The 27,446-nt window shown below is 44.0% G+C and overlaps 2 protein-coding genes across 3 annotated transcripts; one reads left to right on the top strand and one right to left on the bottom strand.

Annotated features, from left to right (window-relative positions):
• The first annotated feature begins 104 nt into the window (after positions 1-104).
• Positions 105-5,749, top strand: LOC121624611 (histone-lysine N-methyltransferase PRDM9-like). The gene is made up of 7 exons (XM_041962402.1): positions 105-236; positions 633-737; positions 833-925; positions 1,489-1,766; positions 1,916-1,983; positions 2,945-3,135; positions 3,247-5,749. The coding sequence occupies exons 2-7, from the start codon at positions 644-646 to the stop codon at positions 5,361-5,363; spliced, it is 2,841 nt and encodes a 946-aa protein (XP_041818336.1). The 5' UTR covers positions 105-236; positions 633-643; the 3' UTR covers positions 5,364-5,749.
• Positions 5,722-26,299, bottom strand: LOC121624612 (neurabin-2-like). 2 transcript variants are annotated; one of them, XM_041962403.1, is made up of 11 exons: positions 26,220-26,299; positions 24,470-25,971; positions 15,417-15,549; positions 12,935-13,055; positions 12,573-12,677; positions 10,743-10,875; positions 9,113-9,265; positions 8,945-8,998; positions 8,605-8,834; positions 8,422-8,518; positions 5,722-7,125 (listed from the first exon to the last, which is right to left on the bottom strand). In XM_041962403.1, exons 2-11 carry the CDS (start codon positions 25,856-25,858, stop codon positions 7,075-7,077), a joined length of 2,466 nt encoding a protein of 821 aa, XP_041818337.1. In that variant the 5' UTR covers positions 25,859-25,971; positions 26,220-26,299; the 3' UTR covers positions 5,722-7,074. The 2 variants fall into 2 exon arrangements, with proteins under 2 accessions (XP_041818337.1, XP_041818338.1); XM_041962404.1 differs by lacking the exon at positions 26,220-26,299 and having other exon boundaries at positions 24,470-26,169.
• Between the last annotated feature and the right edge of the window lie 1,147 nt (positions 26,300-27,446).

Consider the following 27,446-nt stretch of genomic DNA (forward strand, 5'->3'; position numbering starts at 1 on the left):
ATCGGTGATTTAACATAGCGTTACCACTTTTATTTGGAAAAGAACACAAATACGTTCGCGTGAACCCTTACGCTGAAAGTGACATTTATTTACTTCCGGGGAAGCGTCGTCGCTCTTGTATAGTTTTGCTTCTGATTTGCAGTCCGAGACCATATGAGCTAAAACCAGGTTGTAACGGTAACGTTAGCTAACCTAGTTAGCTGAACTATCTGGGGACTAAAGCCGTTTTGATTTGAGTAGGCACAAAAGTTTCTATACATTAATGTTGAAAGTTTTAACTGTTCATTGCTCTGTATCGTACTGCCAGTCTTCAGCCCGCTGATGCTTCTGTGGTAGCCACATAGCAGTTACTAACTGAAGGATAGCTATGATGACGCTGTCTTATTAACCACAACAACTAGCTCGACAGCTCAACATTCCGCTGAATGCTTCAGGAACACGGTTCTTCTCTGTGTGTATGAAACCTAATATTAGCCAGCTAGCTAAATTGGTTGCTAGTCGATGTTTAGTGAGCTAGGTCAACGTGCTAACGTTAGCTGCCTGTCTGTTGTTCAAGCGTTTTGTACGTAGCCGTTAATGTGACCAGCTGTCATAAACACTGAGTGTCACCAGTTTCCACCAACTCTCCACAGAGTCTGCACTCATGTCGGGCAGGAGCAACGGCGTGGAGTGGGTCGAGACTACCGAGGAGGTTGTAACAGAGGAGTGCCTGCCCCCTGAAAACAACAGCCCTGCAGGTACGAGGAGGTTCCTTATTGCATTGCGCTATAGTTTGACATTTAAACTGGTGATTTGACTTGCTAGCTTCCAAAATATGTCTGTGTTCTTCCAGTGATGCCGGTTTTAGAGCCAACAGAAACGCCAATCCAGAGGTTACTGGAAACTGTGGGACATGGAGATAACCCAGAGGCTGATGATGGCTTTTGTAAGTAAGAGACAGTCTTCCCTCTTATATTCACAGCGTCCTTGAGCTTAATTCACACTTTCCCCATGATCTTGGAAAACTTGTAGAACCACAAACTGAGGACACAAAATCAACGAAATGTGATGGAATGTGTCACAATATGACTTTCCTCTGTTTAACCTTTAATGAAAATACATTGAACCAGCCTTGCTCCAGCGCATATTTAAATAGGGAGACATGTGATCTAGGTGGCACATATTCAAGTACACAACTAATGAGTATACACCTGAAACTCACAGAAGCCTCAGGTGAGGTAATAATGATAAACCTTATTCATACAGCAGGGGTAAAAACTAAATTTCAAAGTGCTTTACATGGTTGAACTGGCATCAAAACATTTTAGGACTGCAATTAGGCAAAATCAATTAAAATGATCCAACATAAAATGGAGTAAATTACCCAACAGTAAAAACAATAAGCTGTGCATGTATGGTACATACAACTTTTATTCAATATGTGTTTTTTCTGCTAAATTAGCATGAAGTTCAATTAATGTATTCTTCTGTCCTTTTTACACTTTCTAGATTGTGTGGAGTGTCTGACTCTCTTCCAGGACCAGAGTGACCCCGCTAACATTAACGGCCCATCTTTTATTCTGGACTTTCCAACGAGCATGGGCGTCCCCCAGAGGGCCCTCCTGACTCTTCCCTATGGCCTGATGATAGGCAGATCCAGTATTCCCAGTGCAGGCGTTGGGGTCGTGAATCATGGACCGACAGTGTCTCCAGGAATGCATTTTGGACCATACGAAGGTGAAGTGACCACAAGGGAGAACGCCATGGCGAGTGACTTCTCCTGGGAGGTGAGCTTGGAGGTGTTAAACTGAAATCAGTAAAATGCCATTACTGACACTGAATCTGGATTTGTGGTGATGTGTCCTTCCCTGATGCTTCTTGTTGTGGTTATTGTCATGTGTGTATTAGGTCATGAAGATATTCTCGTTTTCTGCAGATTTACAATGGAAAAGACGAGTACGAGTACATGGATGCTGCCAGAGAATCACACTCAAACTGGATGAGGTATTGTTCCATGCATTCTTCTTTTCTTGTCAGAACCTGGTGCGATTTCCCTTTAAATCATATTAGAAAAGAAAAAATCTAGCGGGACTTTGAATTGAGTGTAAGCCATTAGGACACCAGACTGAGCATTAATGCCAAGAAAGAGCATAGAGAATTAGTTTCCTGGTAATTAACTGTTTGAAGCTTTACACATCATTTCCCTCCGCTGCTTCTCTGATGTCCGCCCTCTCTCTCAGCTCCTCTCCTTAAATTAAATTCTCTGATTTAAGAGTTTATTTTGACCAAACCAAAGTTAGTGATTGTTGGTGGAACAGTGAAAGACGAACCAAGACGGTTTTGCTGAGTTTTGTTTAGTTTCTGTTGAGTGTGTTTTACATTGATAAAATTGCTGTTTCTGTGAATGGAGTCTGGTGGCATTGGAGAATAATACAGCAGCTAAAAAGGATCTTGCTCTTTAACAAAAAGGGATCCGTTCCATAATATTGTCAAACACATAGAATAACAATCTGAGCCTGTCAGTGGCAAAAACAAACACTTTCAGAGGACATACATGGTGCATGGGATTACATTGCAGCCTGTTTTGCGGCAGCCGGCTGCAGCACTCTCTCAACACTGGACCAATTTCAAAAATTGTCCCCAGAATTTGTCCCATTTGTCTGGGACATTGAAATGTTCCAGGACACGAGAACCATCACCAAACCATAAATCACTTTTCTCATTTCCTGTAAAATTGGACTTCAGTTTTCCAGTCAAGAATTGGTTTTACTGCTGTTACATAAAATCACTGCATCCAGGTGCCTGAACATGAGAAATGTAAACAGTCGCACAAGTATCCAGGTTGAACAGTCACACACACACACACACACACACACACAAGAGACAGAGTCAGTAAGTAGAGTAGCCAGGTGGAAAGTCTTTACTCAAAACCGTCTTTACTTTTACTGTCCCTCCTCTCACGCAGGTACGTGAATTGTGCTCGTAATAAAGAAGAGACCAATTTGCTGGCAGTCCAGTACAAAGGCAGCCTCCTGTTCCACTGCTGTCGTACCATCCAGCCTGGAGATGAGCTCATGGTGTGGCCCAGCAGCAAACTTCTCACCCACTTTAGTGACGCTTGGACCCAGGTGTGGTTGATGAAGTTGAATGCAGCAGGTGCGTTTGCTACCTAAGTTTCTCTAGTCACGTAAATAAAAGGTCTGTTAGCTTTGTATTTTAAAATTGGCTCAATTTATGTTATTTTTCTGCTTCTCTTCTAAATTGTAGGGAGTAATACATCTGCGACATCTCAGATCTTCCTGTGCTCCCACTGTCAGCTGTCGTTCACTACAGAGGCCTTCCTCCAGCGACATATACAGTCCTTCCACATACAGCTCAAAGCGGACTGCACTACACCAGCTGCTGAGGCAGTCGAACCTGAGAATCCAGCTTCCAGCGCTGACTCAGGTGACTCTGCAGCGTCCATGGTGGTGTTATCTGTTGACCCTGTCAAGTCTAACACGTGTGGTGATTGCGGCAAGATTTTCAAGCAAATACCTCACCTGAGGAGGCACAAGCTGTGTGTCCACTCAAACAAACGCCCCTACTGCTGCCCACAGTGCAGGCGGAGTTTCAGCCAGGCGTCTGGTTTAATCAGACACCAGCTAGTTCACAGAAAGCAGGCTGTGATGAAAGAGACCGACATCGTTCCTAATCAGAGCACAATCCTCAGTGAGAAGACGGAGAGCTCGACCCTGACGTCAGAACTTTTGAACGCTGCAGATCCAGATGTAACTGAGGAAACAAGAGAAATGAATGCAAGTGAGACTCTGCAAGAAGCTATGGATGTAACTGAAACTGAGAATACGTCCGCAGGAGAGGCTGAGACGTGTCAGTCCAACTGCCCTGACTGCGGGAAGAGCTTCACAAATGAAGCGTCCCTCAAAAAGCATAAGGTGACCGTCCATGACAGGCTACGTCCGTACGTCTGCACGGTGTGTCAGAAGTGCTTTGGCCAGTACAGCGACCTGACCAGGCACCTGCAGCGTCATCAAAAGCAGGGCAAAAGGGGAGAAAGCATGGATCAGGCCCCAGAGGAAGCTACCAGCATGCCCTTCAGCTGCGCTGAGTGTTCTCTGGCTTTTCCTTCAGTGGACACCCTTCAGCTGCACATAAGTGAGCATCACTCAGAGGAGACCACGGTGGAAAATCAAGATGATCCACGTCCTGCTGGCGATGATCAGAGCCACGATCCGGACTTCATTCCACAACCCTCAGCGGCTCAAACAGTTGAATCTGTCCAAAAACGTCCCTCTCAGAGGCCTCAGCGACTTGGAGCCAGATCTAAAATTTCTGCCATAACCAAGCTCATAGCTCCAAAGCGAAGGGCGGCCATCTGCAAGAAGCCATTAAGCAGCCCCGCTCAGGCTGAGAGGAGCTCCACCGAACCGGAGGCACCTGCTGCCAGAAACGGCAAGCTAACAAAATACAAGTGGTTCAGCTGCAATCGCTGTAAACGAACGTACGCAAACCCAGATGAGCTCAAAGCTCACAAGTGCGCTTTGAGGCAGCACAAGTGTGGTCAGTGTGGGGCGACCTTTAACAAGTCCGGCTTCCTGAAAAGACACGAGCAGACGGCGCACGTGGATGCAAAATCTTACAGCTGCGACCGCTGCGGTAAAGCCTTCAGTACATCAGGCAACCTTAAACAGCATCAGAAGAGCAACACCTGCATGAAGTACCACTGCACATCAGAGCTTTTCTCATGCTCCTTTTGCCAGTTCTCCTTCACTATGAAGAGCTACCTTATTAAACACATCAAGAGGCACCACCCTGTCGAGTATCTGTCCCACTGCGATTCAGACAGCCTCATGGATCAGCTGGAGGAAGAGGAGGGGGATAAAGAATGCACATGCCCCCATTGTGGGAAGAGCTGTGCAAGCGCCAGAGCTCTGAAGTCTCACGCGTGCTTCCAGCAGGTGAACGTACTGTACCTGTGCACAGACTGCGGGAAGGGCTTCACAAACCACTATGGTCTCAAGCAGCACCAGCGCATTCACACAGGCGAGAAGCCGTACATCTGCCCCCACTGCAGCAAAAGCTTCTCTTACACCGGCCAGCTCAACGTGCACCTCAGGACTCACACCGGGGAGAAGCCGTACCTGTGCACCCACTGCGGGGAGAGCTTTCGGCAGTCGGGAGACCTGAAGCGGCACGAGAGGAAGCACACGGGGGTGAGGCCCTACAGCTGCCCCGAGTGCTGTAAGAGCTTCAGCCGGCCGCAGAGCCTCAAAGCTCACCAGATGCTTCACCTGGGACAGAAAATGTTCAAATGCACCCAGTGCGGGAAGAGCTTCTCCCGGAACTATCACCTCAGGAGACACCATCAGAAGATGCACTTGTAGTCACATGTTGAAGACTCTGGAAACACTGTAGAAGAGCACAGTGTAAACAGAATTGCACTAAATGGTCAAGTACTTTCAGTGAATGTTTGAATGTCCCGTCCTTTATTTTAACTTAAGTTTGTTTAAAGCTGAAGCGTTTCATACCCCAAAAAAGTGTATTTTTATGTTAAGAATTTTCAGTGTGAAAGAAAGAAGCAAAAGTCACATTTCATTAACTCCATCTGCGATAAAAAATGTAAAGGAACTCGCCAGTCACATAAACAAATGCTTTGATTTACAGTAAAAACGACCAACTTGACCATCACTGTTGACCATTTATTCCACAAAACATACAATGCAAAGCATGTGCACTGTACAAGCCTTAATATTATGAAAATACTCATAACCATGCCTGTTTTTTTTTTCAATTCATTAATCTTAATTTTGTAGTCATCCAGATCTACTTCTTTTTACATGACACAGTATATCTGTCGAATGAACTCTGCTTTTTGCATTGCGTTTGTCAGTTTCTGTCCTTGTTAGCTCATATTTCCACCTTGACTATATTATAAATATTAAGTAAAATTAAAATATTTCAGTCTTACCTGAACTATACAAACATACTGGTATGACAGTTGACACAAGTAGACTCAATTTCATTTTAAACTGTGCGGAAATTGAAACAGGTGTAAACCTGGCAGTGTTTTCCATGTGCTACACACACCGGTGTCAAGTGCAGCTGCTGGTTTGAGACACGAGCTTTTTAAATCTAGACGTCTGCTGCTGGTAACGGCTTCTTTAACATCCCAGTCCAGTAATGTTTCTTACATCAGTAGTCCTAACTAATACCAGTTACACAAGTCCTTGACAACATCCATTTTGAGGGGAAAAAGAGGTCCATTTTCATTTGTGGCACAGCAGTTGTGGAGGCTTGTTTCTGTGGTCCTTTTTTTTTTTTTCCTTTTTTTTTCCGAAAGAAGCGAGGGGTTGAAACCGGAGGGTCAGACGCTCATTTTCGAGTCTTTAATGTGTAAAAAAACACAAACACTTCTGAAAGGTAGGCAGCAGGTGGTTCTCAAGGTTAAGTGACAAGACCCCTACGAAGGTTGAGTTACTGTTTGTACAATTTCGAAGACACCTCAAACACTGTTCCCGTTTATTCCTCCATTCCAGTGAAGCACCTTGTCGATGTCTTCTTCAGTGCAAACTCCGTCCAATTTACACTTCATCACATAAAATATACAACAACCCTCAATCTCATTAGTTTATATTATGTTAAATGTTATACACATATTAAAATTTTTTACAAACCAAACTGATTGTTAAACCACACAGTGTCACATCTGTACAAACTCAGAAAAGAAAAGGTCACAAAACTAGGCAAATGAAAGAGGATTTTGTTTTTTTGGCAATTAAAAGCAACAGCCTGGTCTGTCACAAAACCACAAATTAAGGGATTAAATACTCTGGAAATGAAAAAGGAACAGTACACACCTAGAGCTCGACAGAGTCTGCGTTTGTGATGATAGGACCGCTCTTCGAGTTCCCATAAATGTTAACAGAAAAACATGGTTAAAAGGGTTAAGTGGCCGAAATACAAAGCCTGAGGACACACGAACAGTATGCAACCAGAAACCAAGCTCAAGTTGGAGACAAGAAATACCCTGCAGGTCATTGCAAGTACAATAACACTATCTTCTGCTTTCTGAGACACGCTAACGGACAAAGGCTTTTATAAAGGTTCTGATTTCAGCTCCTCCACCCTGCACTCCAGGTCAGCCACCTAAAGAAAAGGAGGAAAACGCAGTTAGAGTTTTATTATGCTGCTTTTGTGAGTAACAGTAAGATAACAATATATAGAGTGAGGTTCAAAAGTCTCAGTGCTTTGATCTACAAGAAATCCTGTTTTCTGGAAATGTTGGCACACCATACATTTACATTTCATTCAGATTTCATCACTTGCGCGCTGCTCTGTGAGTCACGCTGGGCTTTTAACAACTGCTAAAACATACTGACTAACTATGTCCCTCTGAGGTTTGGTTGACATTGCTAGAGCTTTAATATTTTGAGGTTTGTATAAAGGACACAAGGTCAAACTGCTCTCGCGAGTGCTCAAAGAAAAGAAAGACCACATCCTCAAACTGCATCTAAATTCTAGTGAGCCATCTAAAAGTTTCTTAGCAGCTAAACCTGGAGGGACTTTCAGAAAGTTAATGTCATCTGAAATAAAACTAGGTTCAATCTAAAGTGATCAAGCCATCAAAAAAAACGAAAAAGCTACTTCTTTTAGGACAAAACATACCAAAACGTCAGCATTGAAAAGTGGAAGAAAGTCTTCCTTGCAGATGAATCTACTGTAAGTATAAATCTGTTGCTGCAGGCAAAGAGCTTAGACAAGCAGACTGCTGCACGAGCCGCTGACTACACCAAGAACAAGTTCTGCACAGCGTGTCTCCGCTGGCTTAAAGGAAGACGATCGATCTTCCAGCAGAACGCCGTCCCCTAAACATGCATCAGAGTTATCCCGGGCCAGTTACTCCGAAGAAGAGTGCTGACTCTTTGTGCAACAGCTCCACACCGACCCTGACCCTACGGAAAGCCTTAGGGTACAATTGAAAAAGAGATTACGTGATGCTCAACGCTCTACAAGACAAATGGATTATCGTGGATTCTCTGTGCAAAAGATTAAAATTAATTTGTGAGAGACAGTATGCTGCGACAAATTTGGACCTTCACTACCTTCGCAAGCAGGGAACAGTTGCGCAACATTTAAGAAATATTCCGAATATATCTCTAAAATATTATCTGCAACGTCCAGTCTGCAGCTCTCTCGCCTCAGTTCCTGTTATTTTCACACAGTTTGCTAAATCATGAAGGCAGAACACGACACAATCATAAAAAAGAAAATCGTATTAGATTTAAAAGGTTTAGCTGCTGTTAAGGAATGAGACATGTTTTGGGACTGTTTTGGACCCACAGACATGATTAGACTGCACTTTGTCCAAACAATTTTCACTGATCTCCTCTTTGACCATGTTTGACGAGTAAAACTGCCCTCGTTCCAGGTCCCATCCTGTACCTGCTCTTGGAGTTGTCCGGACTCCTCTTTCAGAAGAGACGCCTCAGCTCCGACTTGTGCACAACGCTGCGTCTCCTTCTTCAGGTACTCAATCTCCCTGTGAAAGGAGGCAGATCGAGGTGTCAGACTGTTTTATATCACACAGCTCTCGTAGCCCTCGTCTGTGCGGCCGCGCTGTCTTACTTCTGCTGATACTCCTTGATCAGGCGCTTGGCTTTGCTGTACTTCCGCTCCAGGGCCTGATACTGGGACTGCGTCTCCTTCAGGTGCTCGTCCACCGCCTGGCACAGGCTCTGAGCCTCCATCCAGTAGCCCTCCAGCTTCTCCATGCGCTCCTTGTTCTCCTGCAGGGTCTGCTCCAGCTGGGCTTTATCCATCCGCCAGCGCTGCTTCTCCTGCTGCGCGTGGTGCAGCTGGAAAGACGAGTGAGGCATTTCAATCACAGGAGAATGGAAACAGACGCACTGTGCTTCGTCTGCCTGCAGGATTAGGATGGACTGTTGATCTTAATTGAACAACTTACCTTTCTTTTCAGCTGTTGGATCTCCGCCTGGGTCACAGCGTGCTTTATTTGGAGCTGTGTGGCAAAGAGAGACGACAGGTTTAAATACATGTGCTAATATTGAGCACACCAGAGGAAATAAGCTGTGATTAAACAGGAAATGTTCCAGTTAAGGAGTTCATGTCTCACCTCTTTGTATTTATGGGCCAGCTTCTCAGGGTCTGTCTCCAGAGGCGACATGTCCTCATTCTCTGCCAAGTCAAACACCTCGATGGCACTGGGATACGGCGGACTGACCTCCTCATCCTCGTCCTCTTCCTCATCTGTGCCGTATTCACCACCCTGCAGGGATGGGGTCGAGGTAAGAAACCCATTCACAGCCAAACATAATTATATAAAGATTAAGAAAACTAAATCAAGCAAAGCGTATTTCTCACAGAACTCACCGCTACCAGTTTTCATGGGGACTATTTATTTGGTAGAAAGTGTGTTCACAGTGTGTTCTGTAGACCATTATTAGAGGAACTGAGTGTTTCTGTGAAGACAGATTGCTGATGAATAATTTATGAGCAACTTTTGTTTGATTTGAGCATCACAATGAAATCTCATCCACCTCCACCATTTTTGGGGGGTGAAAATCTCAGACACTGACAACTCAAAAACCAAAGCATATAAAGCGAGGAAGCATAAATGTGTTTTCTTTCTTTTTTGGTGGTTGAACCGACCCTTTAAAGTCACGTCGTGCTTCCTTATTTAACACATTTCCGGCTGGGTCCAGATGTTGCAGCATTACATTATGTGTGGGGGATCATTCAAATTGCAGTATTAGTCCAGTCCAAAAAAGTTTGAACGCTGTTCAAGACATAAATAAAGGTGTCTTTAAAAGCACGTTTCTGTGCTGTGACACCAAATGGACACTAGATGGTGCTATACCCCAAAAGAGCAGACTATTTTCCATTATACAAGCCAATGCTTTTCAAGAACCACCCACCATCACCCTTGCATGAATGGGGCAACTTCCTCTCTTATCATAATGGAAGTACGCACCGTTTTTCGGGCACTCTGTGTTTATATAAAACTAAAATAAATCTTAGACACATGGATTAAAGCAAATTTGAGTCATCCCGATTTGTCCCCATTTTGGAGATGAGCTCATCGTTTGATCAGACTGATACTTCATGCTGGATACACCAGCGATGGCTCTTGGCCAGGAGCACACAGCCCCACTGAGGAGGGTCACTTCTGTTCATCATGGTGCTGGAATAAATTTCATAATCCTGAAAGAGGAACCAAGGGCGTACGGGGCCAACAGATGATAGCCAAAAAAAAAAAAAAAAGGATCTCATTGTAAGGCAGTATTTAATGCATGATCAGGTTGAAAATGTTGCATAATTTGAAGCTATTTAGTGACGCCTATGTAGCTTTGTATCTGACTATTTTTCAGCTGCAACTGTTAAATAATAACTTTAGTCTCATTTTTCTGTTACTTTAAAATTTTGATGAACACATACACATTTTTTTCTAAAACTGGAACTGATCCTCTCTAAATATTAAGACAGTGACTGACGTGTAAAAGATCCCACCGCTCACATGCTGTGTTTTACATTTCACAGAATCTTCCATTTAACTCTCAAAAAAATCTGTTAGTGACAGCATGTGTGTGCATGCAAGTGCAGGGGGGAGGGGAGGGAGGGGAACTGATTAGTAAGCGTTGCCTCCTCAGTTAAGCACTGTGCATGTGCAGGCATTGCGCAACCGCCAATTCAAGAATGGCGAAGCAAGCGGTTTTGTCAGCTCACACCAGAGCATGAGGACTAACCTCTTGTTCGTCCATGTACTGGTTGTAGCGCTGCTCCATCATCTCCCTCTGCCAGCGTTCCTGCTCCAGGGTCTGCTGGATGAGCTGGGCCACTTCGCTCTGTTCTCCCGGCTTCTCTCGCCCGATCACGAACCTGCATTTCGGCAAGTCCAGCTCAGTTAGGGACTGAACAACTCTGACGAAGGCATTGAACCCAAAACAAAACTGAGTAGCGTGATAATGTGCTGTATGTGCATGCTAAATAATACATGATGGTCCTTTTCTTTCTCCTGACCACTGAGGAGCACCAGCACTGGTTCCATAAGGACCAGGAGCATGTTTTTCACATATAATGGACTGCTGCAGCCCTCTTCAGTTGGTATAGTGTAATGTATTAATGTAGTAAGGAATGTGCTGGCCCTCTGATGACAGAAAATGGCTTCCTGTTTAGAGCTGAACAAAGGCCGTCTCTATGGAGTCAGCCTCTTCTATGATTAAAATCAAGCCCTCAACTCTGCTTCTCCTTTAGCTCATTGTACAGTTCATCATAAAGGCTATATGTTCCTTTACTCAGGCTCACAAACCTCTGTCCAATTAAATCCACTGTGTAAACAGTAAACAGGAAATAATACAATAAATCAGGACAAAGCCACAGATGGTTATTAAGGCAGCCGCTGCAGCCTTTCAATTTCTTACAGGCTAACGGGTAATTAAATGCTAACAAACACACTTCCTGCTTGTCTGTTTGTCTGAATGACATTTTTTATGAATAAGCCCGAGCTCTAGTGCCTTTCACCATCACTGCAGCAGATCCATGATGTATGAGCTATCTATGGAGGACTCTGATCTTCACAAGTCACACAACACTAACAATTACCCTGCAGGGCTGACCACTAAACCCTGAATTATGAATGAGCTTAAATGACAAAAGGAGCACATAGGGAACAGCGAAACGCCAAAGAGCTGGGCTGCAAATAGCCCTCTGGCATTTCCAAATGATACTTTCGATGCCAACTGTATTTGTTCCTGATAACCGTGTTTTCTGTGGCTCCAGTGAGGAATCTTTGGATGTCTCAAAAAGGAGCTTTTCAATACTGAAGGGTATAATCATGACCCTGTGAGACTTAAGATATAAATCTACAGTCTGGTGAGCTGAATGGGCAGGATGTGGTAGAAGTCGGTCCTGCGTGTAAGACTCGCTGTGGGTATATATCAAGGGGAAACCATCTCTTTAAGCAAGAATGCTGGATGTCATAGTGAGCTGTGGCAACCAAGTGTAAAAAAAACGTCACAGCTGAGGCGTATAGCGAGCCAGAGGCAACTACACTCTGATCAAAATGTTAGAAATAAGTACTCACTTAACTAATAGCACACCTTTGAGATAAATGCTGACATCAGCATGCTAACATGCTCACAATGTCAACATGTTTAGCAAGTAACATTATCGCGTTCACCATCTTTGTTTACCATGTTAGCATACTAGCATTTGCTAACAAGCACCAAACTTGAAGTGTAACTGAGGCTGTTTCGCAGGGATTTAGCCACAAACCGAAGTGTTGCACATATTAGGATTCTGACCTGACGATGGCGCTAGATGAAGTATGAAAAAGTCATTACGGCTGATCCAGAGGAGGACATGGATGTCTGCAGACAATTTCATGGCAATCCATCCAGTGGTTGTTGACATATTTCAGTAGTGACCACAGCGGTGGACCAACATTTCCATCCCCAGAGCCATGCTGCTGTTGTGGCTAATAAACACTACACAGTTTGATGATTTGTGTTTCTCGATGTTAAAGTGTGTCAAAGCGGCTGCAAAAAAAAAAAAAAACTAGTCAGAGTAACTCTTACTTGACCGTTCCTGAGGTGTTCCTGAGTACAGAGGCGGCAAAGCTCTGGGTGACTCCCACCAAACTGGTCCCGTCCACCTCCACAATCAGATCGTTCACCTGGATCCTGGAGGAGGCAGTTACGAGACAAGCTTAGGATTTACAGTAATAGCTCAACTGTGTGCCTCTGTTCGTCATTTTTATACTTAAGCCCACACAAGCCAAACTCCGTTTATAAGTCGCCGTTCTTGGCAGCAAGACGTATTTGCAGTTGCCAAGAATCAGAAAGACAAGTGGGACAATGAAGCATCAGCTTTAGTGAGCTGACCTCAGGCTGACATTTGGTTTACGAAGCAAAGGCCTTTTCAGTTTGAATAAACATACCTGCCATCCCTGTGTGCTGCTCCTCCTTCTGTGACCGTCTTCACAAAGATGCCCAGCTTCTCCAGGCCCATGTCAGCACCTGCACCCATCCCGATGATACTGATGCCCAGACCATCGCCGTCTGAAAGTGAGTGTGGAACACCAGACCTGCTGTTACTACACAGTTACCGTAGTCCATGTTTAACAGGCTTTAGTCGGTTTGATTTGTTATACTGTCATGTCGCTGTGAGTCAAGCGTGGCAGCTCATGGGCTCTCTGTGGGCGGCAAACGTGGCTTTGATTCCACGTCGCTGCCCTTGGGATTAAAATGTTTAGTAATAAGATTGTCAGTTCTGTATCTGGACCATAAGGACGAAGCTGCGTGGTGAAGTACGTAAAGGAGCAGTGTTTGCCCCTTTCTCCTTCAACAGAGATCCAAATTAAAGGTGCCTTGTGGAGTTTTTCCGGAAAACAAAGTTTTGTTTACGTTCAGTGTTACTCACCAAAAGGCATTGTGTGTGTCCTTGAGGCTTGACAATGCACTTCCTTCCTCATTAAACATTCATAAAACCTTTTTTTTTCTTTACTATTTAAAACCTTGCATTGTTGACATCCATGTCTGCTTGCCACCAGTATTCTTCTTCGCTGCCTTTGTTGGCTTTGTGTTGCACACTACTGCCACTGACTGCCTGCCAGTGGAACTGCACTGAAACAGAAAGCATGTGCATCACATTCTGTCTGCATGCTCGCACACATGCATGTGCATCCTCCTCTGTTCGAGCCAGACACAAACAAAACAGGGACCTGCTCATAAACACACTGCTCCACCGTAATTAAAAAAACCTGAAACATTGATATCTTGTAGATCTTGGAGAAATACAATGCTGCATTATAATGCCATGCAGTATATCGAGATATAATGTTAACATTATTAATCCCCTAATGTAGCTGTTGTTCACATATACAATATAAGGGCATTTATAAGGGTTTATTAATGTACAGTATTGGTCATACATACATATATATATATATATATATATATTCAGACTTGCTGAATATATAGATAGATTAAGACTGTTTTACTATATTTTCAGCAGCCTCCACATATGTGCCCACAGGAGGACTTATAGTTATTGAGTGTGTTTTAAAAGATTTATTTAGTACTTATGTACTGCTTATAAATGTTTAATATAAGCAGCATATCCCTTTTTTAAATGCAGAATTAAATTAGACTTTTTAACTAAGAGGAAGTGCACATAGCAGTGGACCAACAAAACAGATTCTAATTAAGTGCAAGGCTAACAAGGTGTGTTTTTATTATAGTTTTATTTATTTAGATGAGATTTTTAGCCTTGACCTGGCTGTCCTCAGATCCAGAATCGGTTCCAAAGGCAGAAGGCAGCTTCACCGCAGGTCTTTGTCTGATTTTTTTGCTACAGTGAGCAGCAGAGAGTGTGTGGATATGAGGCAGTCTGCCACGGACATGCAGCACATCGAGTTCAAATCAAATCACTTCGCATCTTTGCAAATCCAATCTTTGCAGCATATCAACCACGCAGTCAGGGGCAAGTCCATGACAAGATTTCTTTGGTAGTTTGGTAGATCTTAAGTCAATCCTAAGACTTACTGAAAGCTATGCAAGGATCAAAAGTGATGTGAGCTCTTTGCACTTTTAAAAACTGACAGCGGCATTCTGGATGCTGCTGTCATCAATTTATAGTAGTAATAAAAGCATGCACAAGCTTCTTTGTATCTCGAGGAGGAAGAAAAAGTCAGACCTTCACATGGTCTTTAAAGGATAAAGCAGCATTTCAGTTCTTTATATGTGACTGGAAAGTCCGAGCAGATTCAGTGACAACAGCCAGATTTCCTGCCTGAGGTGTCGTGCTGAGGTAGTGTTTTAATTTCTCCTGTTTCTCTCTTTTGGGCCAATAACTACAGCCTCTATTTCATCCTGATGCAATTAATGTGGACAGTGCACCACGCAGAACATAATTTATATAGAACACGGTCACATATGGTATCCTGTGCAACCTGCCCTGTACACAATTCTAAATATAGTCTTCTATAAATATATTAATGCACCATAATGTTGAAGGGATGTTGGAAGTGTGGCTCACTGGGGAGGGATAGAAGGTAAACTGCTGCCTTGCCTTGCAGGAAACAGGGTGGTGGGCAGGAGGCAGATGGCGAACACTGAAGATCTTTTTACATAAGCAATAAAGAAATGTGGATTTTTTTTTTAATTTGACTTCAAAGATAGATAGAAAGGACAAATCAATCCCACATACCAAAATTAATTTCCAAATACCTTTTTGTGAATGTAAAATTTCTTGTACTCATGCAAACCACCACCTGGTGCCCCAAGCAGGTTAAAACTCTGAATTCTTTGCATGACCACATCCAAGTCTCCTGAACGCAGCTGTGCACAGGCACACATACTGTGCATGTGAGCATTGGGAAAAGACAGCAGGCTTTTTAGGTGACTTCTCATGTTCAGTACCTTTTTCCAGCTCCACGGGGAACAGGTCCAGCCTCTCCACCCTCTTCTCCAGCTCGTACTCAGCAGACGCCGCCATGGGGTCCACGTCTTCATTACGCCTGTCGTAGTCCTCATTGGGGTAGGTGGCAAACACCTGCGGGACGAGACAGAGAATCACAAATGCTGAAACCTCTTTGTTCAACAGTGTAGAAAGCAGTGTAAACATTTGTACTGCATTTGCAACTGTTCATAGTTTCTCTGATTTCCTTGAAAAGGGGGTAATGAGATGAGATGCTAGTTCTTTAAAAGGAATAAGTCAAGACTTCAGTAAATACAGAGTTAGATGGGAAGATTTATATACTATCGCATGTCTGTCTGATAAATATGAAGCTACCACCAGGAGGCGGTTAGCTTCGCTCTGTCCAAAGATAAAAAACCCGCCTATCAGCACCTCTGAAAGTCACTAATTAGCATGTTAAACCCTGTTTCTGCTTAGTTCATTGTGAAAGCAACAATTTGTGGTTTTACATTTGGACAGACTAGCCGTTTCCTCTTGTTTGCAGGCTCTGCTCAGTGTACAAACATGACACTGGTTAGTATCAATTCTCTCATCCGGTTCTCGGCAAGAAAGCACAAAAGGGTCAACCTATTCCTTTAAATAAGCCTCCTCTTTATTGACAACTGATCCTCTTCGAGGGTCTGTGGGTGACTTTTCTTTGCAGACATGGTGGCTCTCTCACACCGTTTCACTCTTCTACCTGCTTCTTTTTGCATTTGCTCCAAATATAGCAACTGCTACTGAAAACAGAAAACACATCACTTCCTGTGAACCCTGGTGAGTATGATAAACGTTGAATCACTTGCGTGAGTGTGTGTATCAGCAGGTAAGATAAATTCATTTACATGGAAATGCTTTGGGGTTTTTTTTTACAATATTTGCAAAAGGATATGACGCATCCAGAGGAAGGAGCTTACTGATCTCAATTCAGCTTTTAATTTCTATCATTTAGTTTGGGCAGTAGTTCAAGGACTCACCACAGAAGAATGCCTGTGTGCTGTGAACTTAGAAAAGCTCAACTTATCTGAGATAGCAAAAAATGATTGCATCTTATCGCCAAACAGTTGTTGCGGAAATATACGCAGCTGAGACGGACAAGCTGGTTTGATAATATCTGACCACCAGCGTTAACGCGGACATAATGCAGCACAAACGCATCGATCGTTTCAACTGAGACAAGCCGCTGCCTTTCCTCGAGGCCCCCTCGCTGTATCATTTCACAGCGGTAATGTGCATCAAACGCGCTGTGAGGAAAATCCATCACAACCACTGAAGTAGCTCTCATGAAGACAGAGGCCTCTATTTCAGGGCCCAACTTGCTACATTCACTCCGGCCTACCAGCATGACAGTTTACATAAGCACCTCCAGCATGCTAATGGAGGCCTTCTGCAGCTGCTGCTCACAGGCCTCTCTCACACACACACACAGTAAGCTTTAAAAGCCTCACTTTCAGTCTTCCAAGGTGATTATGCATGCACCACCTTGCATGCCCCGCTCGCCACACTAATTCAGCGCTGGCCCGTCTCCTTTCGCACATTCTTTCATTTATTTGATTAAACTTCTCAACTTTTCTCTACACAATCCTTCGCTCCCTCTGCTGCGACATTTCAGCACTTTTCTCTCGGGTCTTTGCTTACTTTCGTCCCTGCACCTCTCACGTCTTTCTCTGACACTTCGTTTGTCCGTCTGTGTTACAAAGAAGCATCAGCTCTACCCTTCAGTCATATGGGCCCATCTCCCTGGCAACCCCACAGCAAAGAGCCTGTCAGTTTTGACAGCGCCTTTGAAATGTAAACAGCCCCTCCTCTCTCGGATTTATTCAGTATCATTGTATTATCATGCATCATTGAACACTGTACACGCTTCTGCTTCTACTTCTACTTTTAAGCCTCCCTTAGAAGAATAGGGCTTAAAATGTTATCGCCCTGAGTCAATCGCTGTCATCACCATATGCTCGCACATGTGATGACGAGGTTGAAGCATAAAAATTACATGCTGCTATCGAGTTTAGCCGGGCTCAAAGGATTTCTTGTATCAATCAATTTGTGTATCAATTTTCTTGAAACGAGATGATCGATTAGCACAGAAAGCACTCATATCTCCACGCTAAATATGACACACTTTTTACACAGATTATACGAACAAGTCACACCATGCGAGTTATGTTTGGACAGAGCCAGGCTAGTTGTTTCCCCTGTTTCTAGTCTTTGTGCTAAGCTAAGCTAACCGGCTACTGGATTTGGCTTCATATTTATGGTACAGATATGAAGGTGGTATTGATCTTCTCATCAAACTCTCAGCAAAAAAGCACATTTCCCAAAATGTCAAGCTATTTTTCACCCTATTCTTTGGCACTAGGCTGAACAACTGTCCAAAAAAAGGAGCTTACAGGTTAATCAAGAATGAAAATAATAATTAGTTGCAGCAGGCACAGAGATCATCATTTGAACTGCAGTTTTATTTTACATTATGAATTACGTGAATCAAATATAACCTAACTGAACTGAGGATGACAGACAGCATGGGAGCAGCACTGAAGTCTAATGGCTTTTGATTTAGGTTACCTTCGTATTTAGAGGGATTAGCAGAATGTGGATTACAGACACACAAAATACACTGTTTGCATCCTAAGCAACGCAGCATAAAACAACAACAGTGCAGTCCAAGCCTGCATGCCCACTGTGACGCTCTCACGTGGCACAGCTTCACTTCTTGAGTTTGAAGATCAAGAGGCCACAGCTGGTGGCTTGCGGTGCCCTCGTTTCGCGCCCATGATGCTGCAGAAGATCAAACGAGGAGGTTCAGCGGCACTTAACGGGCGCTGACAAAAAAACGTGACCTCCGGCCTCGGACAAACTCGGGACTGGTGCCGTGATGCAGACCAGGCTACTATCTTGCCCTCCTTGGCAAAGACTTAAGACTTTCGCTTCCCAGAGGAAGATTTTCTCCCTCCTTATGTGTGATGATCCCACACAGGGCAGACAGACTAATGGGATCCTGTATGGTGTAACCTCTCACCCCAGCATGTAGAGTAGTGCAGGAGGTGAACTCTTAGAACGGTGAGGTGCCTATCTTTGGAAGACAAACATTGGGATTAAAGGCAGGGTGGCGGGGGGTGGTGGGCAGTGCTGGAGAAGGACGCTGTTCCAGTTGTGGCAGATAGTAGGTCAGAGGAGCTAACAGATGGCCAGGAAACTCCCTTCCTCCCTCCCTCTGCTATCAGCCGCCTGGGATGTCCTACAAAAGCTCTGTGGGCAGCTAGCTACAGCCACTCACCAGCTAACAGATTGTGCTTGTGTCTGTAAAGAGCACACACTTGGGACTGTAAAGGCTATTAAAAATAGCCTTTAAGTGACAACTACCATTTTACAATGCAGTTGTCGTGACAGAGAGATGGTTAAATGATAGAGCTGCTCTGGAGGCCTCTGCTCTCCTACAGTGTGGTTCCATCTTAATGGCCCCAGGCTACAGTGTGATTGGGTAACACTGTGGTTTAACTAGAGAGTCAGTAAACCCTTCCCCCCTCCTCCCACTGCCCACAGCAGCATGTCAACTGCTGTGTTTCTTTCCCTCTGGACTCTCCAAAAACAGATCTAATTTTGGACTCGGCCAATAGGATGTGTGGAGGTGGTGCCATTGGTTTTTCACAACAGAAGCAGCGTGTTTCCACTCTGTCTCTCCACATTCTGGACCCAACTTTCCATCTTTTTTATTACTCACACTGTTCTTGCTATTATTTCAACTGGTTTCGGGAATGTGAGCTTCACTGCTGCTCTCCGTTTCTACCATAAAGGACAAAGTGAATTAAGGTGATTACGATGCATAATGTGGGATCTGGGTCTCTGGACGCCTCACTCCTCTGTGTCTATGTGCTGCGATTAAACCGCTATTCTTAGGGTCAGAATGCTGGTGTGACGCTTAATCAAGCTGTTAAACTCGAGCATATGCAAACCAAAAGAAGCACTTTTCCTCCCAACAGTTCACTGACACCACCGTTAATTGCTTTCCAAAGCACCACAGGTTAAACATGTCCAGAAGTGGCAGGTAATTGCTTCTAAATCCTCCTTAAAATTGGAGGTTAATCCAGATCCCAGATGCGCAACACACAGACAGAAAATAAGGATGTGGTCCAGGCTGCCATCGCCCTGGACCACTCTCCCCGAGCCAATAAAATGGATATGCTGGGTTTGTCATAGTAACGGTTGCATGGCACCAGAGCCTCTCTGTTTTGGCAGGCCGGTCTTTGGTCCGCAGTCACGTTTAGGCTTAGCGCTGACCCCGCGAAGAGACATGGCGGCATGAGAATAAGGTCACCAGCAGACGACTGAATAACACAGCATGTGGAAGGATACAGCCATATATATATATGACTATATAATGTATGTGTGTGTGTGTGTGTGTATATATATATATATATATTAATGTTATTGATGCTAATATTCTTTTCACTATTATCTGAATTTAAATTGAACACATATGTATATAATTTATGATATTTAGCATGACTGCAATAAATGCTCCAACTATATTAATCTTAATTATAATAGGGTTTTATTGTATTTCATATAGGTTGGATTGCTTGCTCATAAGCACATTCAAATTCATGTACACAGATTTAGGAAATTAGAAGCTACATAGTTTCCTATCTATGTCTTTCTCTTTCTCTTTTTCTTGTACATATGTAGACCTCCACTGTAGTTATTTTTGAGCAACAAATATGTATTAATTAACAGAAATTAGCCCCCAAAAATGCACTATTGACCTAGGTCTGAGTGATGTTTGCTACAGGAAATTATTCAGACTTTCAGTAGGAGTGAATGGCCTTGAGTGCCACTGACAGGGTAGAGAAATGTTAGGAGTGGACCAACACTTGGTTTTGGTCTTTTCATGTCATTAGATTTGTTGACAATAGTATAAACACTGAATGAAATCAGCTTTATCCTTTAAATCCCCCCGTTGGGTTCACAGAGTAAGTAACAGCAGACATAAATCTTCGGTGCAGTACAGGTGCAGCCTCACACATGACTGTAACCAGCGTCTGTTGTTTTTGTAAGCTTGACAAGATGATGGCAGGCTGGACAGGACAAAACAGCACTCAGACATCATGAGCGAGACATTGCATAACATGGCTTGTCGCAGTAACCTGAGCGAGTGGGCGCATCACATAAACGCTTGCAACCCACCACCGCTGCAGGACTAAGAAGTGGGACAGAGTGACCTTGCTGATAATCTGTCTGCTCTCCCACCCCTCCTGGCTGTGAGTAATGCACTGTATGAAATACTGCGAGCCCGCTGAGTCTAAGTAATAGACAGTTTGAGGATACCTTGACATATGGTGATGTATTACCTCTCCCTGGGCTATCCCTCATTGGCTGACCTGAGCGCTGAACACAAACCAGCAAAGGTCGCAGTTTGGGAATTCTCGATTGTGCAGTTTGTGATAGCGACCTTAAATATGCGATTCCTCCTTCCATGTTTGTCAAGATTGAACTCCGTTTATTACAATATAAGAATAGTCATTGTTTGGGTTAATGATACAGTGTGAAAGAAAATCATAGGTGTTCTTTGAGCGGCCTGGCAGGACTGCTGCTCAGAGTTGCGTAGGCAGCAGAAACCCACGAGAAAGTGTGTGTGTGTGTGTGTGTGTGTGTGTGTGTGTGTGTGTGTGTGTGTGTGTGTGTGTGTGTGTGTGTGGGGTGATGGGGTGGCTTAAAAGTGTAAGAGTAAGCTCGATGATGAGTTAGGAAATCCAGTCAGCAAATCCAGCGGACCGTATCTTATGTCACGCTTTTTTTTTCTTTTTTTTTTAATCTTTCCTCCAACAAAAGGATAAATAATTAAAAACCACAACATGCCAGGCAGCTACATCATGAACTACAGTATTAATACCAATTATAGACTGAAGCCAAAACAAACAAGCCGAGCAAATAAATAAGACATGAGAGGCAGCTTCCTGTGTTCAACGAGCAGGCGGCCCTGAAAAGCGAGGCAAGTCTGTGACGATAACAATGCTGCTATTTTTACTAACAGTAGGAGACTGGTGACAAAGAGCGAAAGGGAGAAAAGAAGGAGCGAGGGAAAGAGTGTCAGGAGGAGCAAACAAAGGGTCTAGTGTGAACTCGACCCGAAGCAGAACTGCTATTTTTGCCAGTTTGAAATGACAGAGACAGACAGACAGGCAGACAGAGAGGAGGGTTTAGTGTAAAACAGGGACAAAGCCAGACGTCCAACCGCCATCGCCACAACAAGACTTAATTGTGGCCAAAAGCTGAATTGTCGCACAGATGGGAAATATGCACTAAAAATGGGCACTTCCTGTTTGGAAGAAAAACCAACTGACACTGTGACTTAAGAGCTGGCAGTTGTACAGTTGCATGACATTTGAGCTGCAAAATAACGCCCCTCCCATTTGACCTCCCCCCCCGCCTTACTCTCATCCACCCCTGCATCAATCTCCATAACAAAGGCCACACTGATACAGTGTGAAGGGACTCAGTAGGAGGTTATTCTCCGATGACGGCTGCAGGGTCACAACCAAATTCTGCCATTTTATCAAAGCCTATGAGTTATGACTTCTTTATCACACCATACATAATGCTTCCTCCTGCTATCCCATCTTTGATCTCATGAGGATAAAATAATGGGATAGAAATCGGGTTCATCTTTATCTTCCCGCATTACAATTGCGTGGCAGACGTACTAAGATGAGGCATAATTTATCTGGGATTCATGGGATTTTCAGCATGGCGGGGACAGTTTGCTTCAATCCAGACGGCATGGATATTAGAGCGCAATATTAGCTTAGCACAGATATGTCAGTGTTTGAGTATAATTAGCACACACACGCACAGAAATTGATGTACATGAATCCTTTATAGGCTGCATTTGTTATTTTTCTTAATTTAAGGTTAAAATATTCTATTTGTATTTGAGATATTATTTATAGGGAAAGGTATTATTTAAGGATAACCTGTGGGGTTTCATTTCTCCCCAAAAAACATTGCATGTACTGTGCTGAATGCATTTCCTTCCTCATTAAAACATTTGCAAAGCAGATTTTTTAAATACTGTGTAACCTGCTTTGTTTACATTAATGTTTAATTAGCTTCTTCTCTGCCTTTAGCTGGCGAAGTGCTGCATTTTGTGACATTACCACCGCCAGCTGTCGCTCAGTGGAACAGTTTGGATCTGTTCGCAATAATAAATACCGTTGTGACAGCTATGAGCTTATGAATGTAATAGAACGGGAGATCAAACTGTTGCTCCACAGCACCACTAGTGGTCAGAAAATCCACAGGTTAACTTTACTTTCCACTGGAGCTCACTGCTCAATTTCATACTGTCATGTTCACTGTTAAAGGTGCCGAAACGATATATTCAAATCAGTTTACAACTAAAAACAACCCACGTAAACACAATATTATCTGTCAGATAAAATGTGACTATTTTCTGGTTCTCTATGACAGTAAACTGAATCTTTGGGTTGTGGACGTCCTCTTGGGCTTTGGGAAACACTGATCAATGTTTTTCACCATTTTCTGATATTTTATAGAAATAACAAACAAACAAACAAACAACTAATTGATTAACAATATAAAAATGACTGCCAAATGAATCGACACTGAAAATATTCATTAGTTGCAGCTCAGTCAAATTTTACAACAACTAATTTTAGATCATTCTGAAACCACACATTTTAGGAAATACAACTAGAACTTTAGAGGTGCTGGTAGGACAGTCTTCTTTCCCCTGATTCCAGTCTTTGTGCTAAGATAAGCTAAGCTAAGCATCTCTTGGCTGTATATTTACCATGAAAACATGAAAGTGGTTTCAATGTCGTCACCTAACTCTCTGCAAAAAAGGAAATATTTAGGAAATTGTCAAACTACTTTAAAGTTAAAAACTCTGTTTTTTTCTCAGATCTAATCTTCATCACAACTTTGTTAATGATCCGAGTTTGTGTAAAAAAAAAAAAAAAATGTCAGCCTATTCATCATAGTGCAATTTAAACTCTCAAACACTGAAATGTCAAGCTCTAGTGACTACACACCACTGGCCCATGTGCAGCCATGAGAAGAGACCAAGAGCAACTTTCAACTTGACTGGTCATGATATGGGACAGGAGCCCTTAGTCACTGGAATGGCTTTCCACGTGAGGGAATGTGTGTGATGTGCAGTGTCAAGGCCCACTGTAGCTGGCAGAGCCTCTGTACGCCTCAGACGTCAAAGCAGAGCAGAGCAGCGAGACGCCGCTGGAGAGGATCTGATGCTCTTCTCCAGATCATTACACCACCCCCAGACACAGAGAGACACTTTGAATCAACACTACCTCCTCCTCCTCCTCTTCTTTCATATCACTGGTCCAAGAGGAGATCACAGTCTCTTTTCTCACTTCCTCCTTTTTTGTCACACACACAAAAACACTTCATTGCTCACCCAACTCCCCATACACTGTTTGCTGGCCTGGTATCGGCAGAGTATCCACTTCTCTAAAAACAGGACTAATTGTCCAGGCCTCTTTGTTCCTCCTCCCCTGGCAATTATTTACAGAGGCGGCTCCCACTGCATTACAGATAAGTATCTACATCGCAGCTCTTTTGGGGCCCATGTCAGCTGCACAGTAGGAATGCAGGACCGTCCATTAGCAGCTGGCTACTGTGGAGGGAGGGTGTTAGCGGTGCGCAAAGCCCCCGTGTTGAAACGGGGTAAAATCAAAATGTCAGCATCATTCTGACACAGCTAGAAGCTGAGTGGGTTCATTAAAACAGCTGACAGTGACTGTACCACAGCTGATAAGCTTTAAGGTCAAGTTCAGCCTCTCAACACACAGGATGAAAAAAAATGTAATAAAATAAAACACATACCAGAATATGGACATAATTACAAATGAGGAACCAGCACCTCTGCCTTATTAAACAAAGCTCTGATGGTATAGTCTGAGAGATAACATCTTCATGTTCTACCTACGATTATTAGTATTCATCATACGTGTCTTTTCACTGCATATTTTCTCACCTTGATGGGCTCCGTGCTGAAGCGGATCTTCCTGGAAGGGGGTGGGTCTTCCTCCGCGGGCAGACCAACAATCTCCACACAGCTGGACTCAGGCTCGTAGCGGTCATCGACATCATCTTCCTCCTCGTCCACCTGGCTTCCTCCAAAATCTTCCCCCACCGCGCTGTAGGTACTGATATCCACAGAGTCGCGTCCCGACTGTTCGTCTCTGAGCGTCCTGTCTTCTTCCTCCTCAGCATGCTTAGCCGTCTCCCCCTCCTGCCCGAGCATCTCACCTCCCTCTGGAGACCTTTGCTTCTCAGCAGCGGCTTCTCCATTCTCCACGGAGATGTAGATGTCACCTTGCAGCGCTGTGCTGCTCGGCTCCTTGGCCCCAGAGTGCTCCTCGGGTTTGTTCTCAGCTTTCGCCTCAACACCTGCATCTGAAACAGTCTTTCCTCTCTGCTCATGTGGCTCCCCTACAGTACTGAAATGTTCAGTAGTTAGGGTGCTTTGGCCCACATTTTGGCCCCCGTTAATGCTTTCTGATGGGGGAGTCACCCTCCCCCTGGGGCCCCTTGGAGGCCCCTCTTGGCCGTTCTGATTGCTTATATCTTCCTCCTTGTTGCCTGCTGCAAAGGCACAAACCCTCTTTGTGATTATTTTGGAGTTCAACACACCCACCTTGGCACTGACCCCCCGGGAAGGGAGTGGTGGGGTAGAGGAGAGGCGGTGGAGGTTGTTCCGGAGCTCGGCTGCCCGTTCAAACACAGCACTGAGCTGGCTGACTGTAGGGGACACAGCCTCGCTGGTGTCCAGGCTGTCCAGGGACTCTGTGCTGCCATTGAAACGAGCCACCACGTCCAACCTGCCATCCTGGAAGCCTGAGGCCTTGTCTGTCTTCAGTAAGACCCTGGTGGTGGCCAGCTTCTCCTGCTGCTGCCTCTCCTGCTGCTGCTGCTCGAAGATGCGGCGGGTCTCCTGCAGCTTGGAGTAGCTGGGTGACGAGGCCCGCTGGTGCCCGTTCTCCGGTTTGGTGTCGAACTTGTTAACGCGCTCGGACACGGTGGATCCGAGCTTTAGCAGCGCGCTGTGGTCCACGTTTTCGTTCAGGCTCCCGGCTCTCGGGAGGGAGAGGCGCACCGATTTGTCGGCGTTCCTAGCGACGTCCTCTCCCTCTGCATCGGCTGGGGATGTGGTCTGCATCTGCTGGAACATGTTTTTGATACGGTGCACATTGGAGCCGTACCTGCGCCCTCGGGGGCCCTCCTGCAGGTCCCCGTTCGCAGCATTGTCTTTGACGGGCTTCAGGGCCTGCATCCCCGCCTCGTACGCGTTCCTATGCGGGGATGGGCTCCTGAGCGTAGAGCCGGAGCCGGTGCTCTTGGATGTGGATTCGGTCTTCATCATGGTCAGTCAAGCGTCGCAACGGATGCTCAGCGACGGCATGTCTCCTTTCTCAACCCCCGGTGGCAAATCTGTGTTATCCACCAGCAGCCGATCCTCGCGAGGTGGCGCTCAGACTAGACCGGCAGATGGGGAGAAACAAAAACAACAGATCGCATTAAAGGCCTGCTTGCATCCGCTGCAATTCTCGTCCAATGCAGCGGAGAAAGTGAGCACGATGCATCTGTCATTAGCTCACTTGCAGTTACAACAATGCAAACCTAACCCTCACACACAATTACATTAGTCATTAAAAAATATCTGCACAGAGAAGTAGAACAGCAACGAGGCGCGGATTTACCGCATCTGACGACAGATTGCTTACGTTTAATCCCTTTTTACAGGCAGCATCATTTTGATCTCTTCATTCTGTGAGCTGCAGATTTCTGGTCCTCCTCTCACAGCGGCAGAGTGCTGCTGCATGGAGGAGGGAGCTGCTGGGTCATAGCGCCTGCCTGACCTAGCTACTCTATCAGCAGCCTCTTCTGTGGGTGATTTACTGCATATAATCCAAATTTATTATTCTGAGAATAAGTGTAACAACCGAATGTGTTGAAGTGATGGGTATTATATGACTTCTAAAAAATATCAACGTTAAATCAGTCATTCTCAAAAACAGAGTAGCCTGCTAACGTTACTTCATAAGTGAAGGGGTACTTGTTCAACTACCTTGAACAAATAGAAATTACGATGTTTTAAGATGTATTCCCACGTATTGAGTCAGGTGTAATTACAAGTACAACTGAAAGTACGTGAAAAGAGTCAGTGAGCCAGCAGAGAAGTGAAAAAAATATGTCTTTATCTTTCTTTAGCCGTTGGTTACGCTAACTAGCTAGTGTTAGTTGGCTAATTGGCTAAGTTAACTAGCTAGCGTTTCTATAGCTAAGCCAGCAGTGATAGATAAAATTAAGATAACACTATGTTAGCTAGCTCAAAGTAATGGATAAACAGTTAAAACAGCTAGCTAAAAGTATTTTAATAAATTTTGAAGAAGCTATAAACTTGTGGATAATTAACCGCTAACGAACTTAATGCTAACTGAAATATCTAAATATGCTGAGAAAATGGCGAAAAGCTTAAAGGTAGTGGATGAATGGTTGAGACAGCTCAAAATAATGAACAGTTGAAATAGCTAAAGGTATTGGATATATGGTGAAAAAAATGAAAATAGTGAATAAATGGCTGTAACGGGTAAATGTATATATTACAGATAACATAATTAGCTAGCTAGCATTAAATGGTTAAAATGCCCAGCTTCTAGAGTTTTAGTAGTTAGCATGAGAGCAAGCAAGACCAAACTGACTTTAACATTGACAGCTCAGTTGTATGAAAAATATTGCGATTATATCCACTTGTATGTCATTAATTACTTGTTTAATATGTACATATATATAGTCTACTTTTTATTTTGTATTTTGTTTTTTTTTTTTCGAATGTTCTCTTCCTCTGCTGCTATTTTTCTCCCCACTGCTATCACATGCTGCTGTAATGCCCAAATTTCGTTGGCTGGGGATAAATAAAGTTTTATCTTATCTTAATAATACTGTTAATT

The sequence above is a fragment of the Chelmon rostratus genome, chromosome 21 (assembly GCF_017976325.1).
Source record: "Chelmon rostratus isolate fCheRos1 chromosome 21, fCheRos1.pri, whole genome shotgun sequence".
Lineage (NCBI taxonomy): Eukaryota > Metazoa > Chordata > Actinopteri > Chaetodontiformes > Chaetodontidae > Chelmon > Chelmon rostratus.

Excerpts from the sequence above, each read along its gene's own strand:
- LOC121624611 (XM_041962402.1), top strand. The coding sequence starts at position 644 with ATGTCGGGCAGGAGCAACGGCGTGGAGTGGGTCGAGACTACCGAGGAG. Across the intron at positions 926-1,488 it reads AGAGGCTGATGATGGCTTTT|ATTGTGTGGAGTGTCTGACT; the intron begins GTAAGTAAGAGA and ends TACACTTTCTAG. Across the intron at positions 1,984-2,944 it reads TCACACTCAAACTGGATGAG|GTACGTGAATTGTGCTCGTA; the intron begins GTATTGTTCCAT and ends CCTCTCACGCAG.
- LOC121624612 (XM_041962403.1), bottom strand. The coding sequence starts at position 25,858 with ATGATGAAGACCGAATCCACATCCAAGAGCACCGGCTCCGGCTCTACG. Across the intron at positions 12,678-12,934 it reads GCAGCACACAGGGATGGCAG|GATCCAGGTGAACGATCTGA; the intron begins GTATGTTTATTC and ends TGCCTCCTCCAG. Across the intron at positions 8,519-8,604 it reads ATCAAGGAGTATCAGCAGAA|GGAGATTGAGTACCTGAAGA; the intron begins GTAAGACAGCGC and ends CTCCTTTCACAG.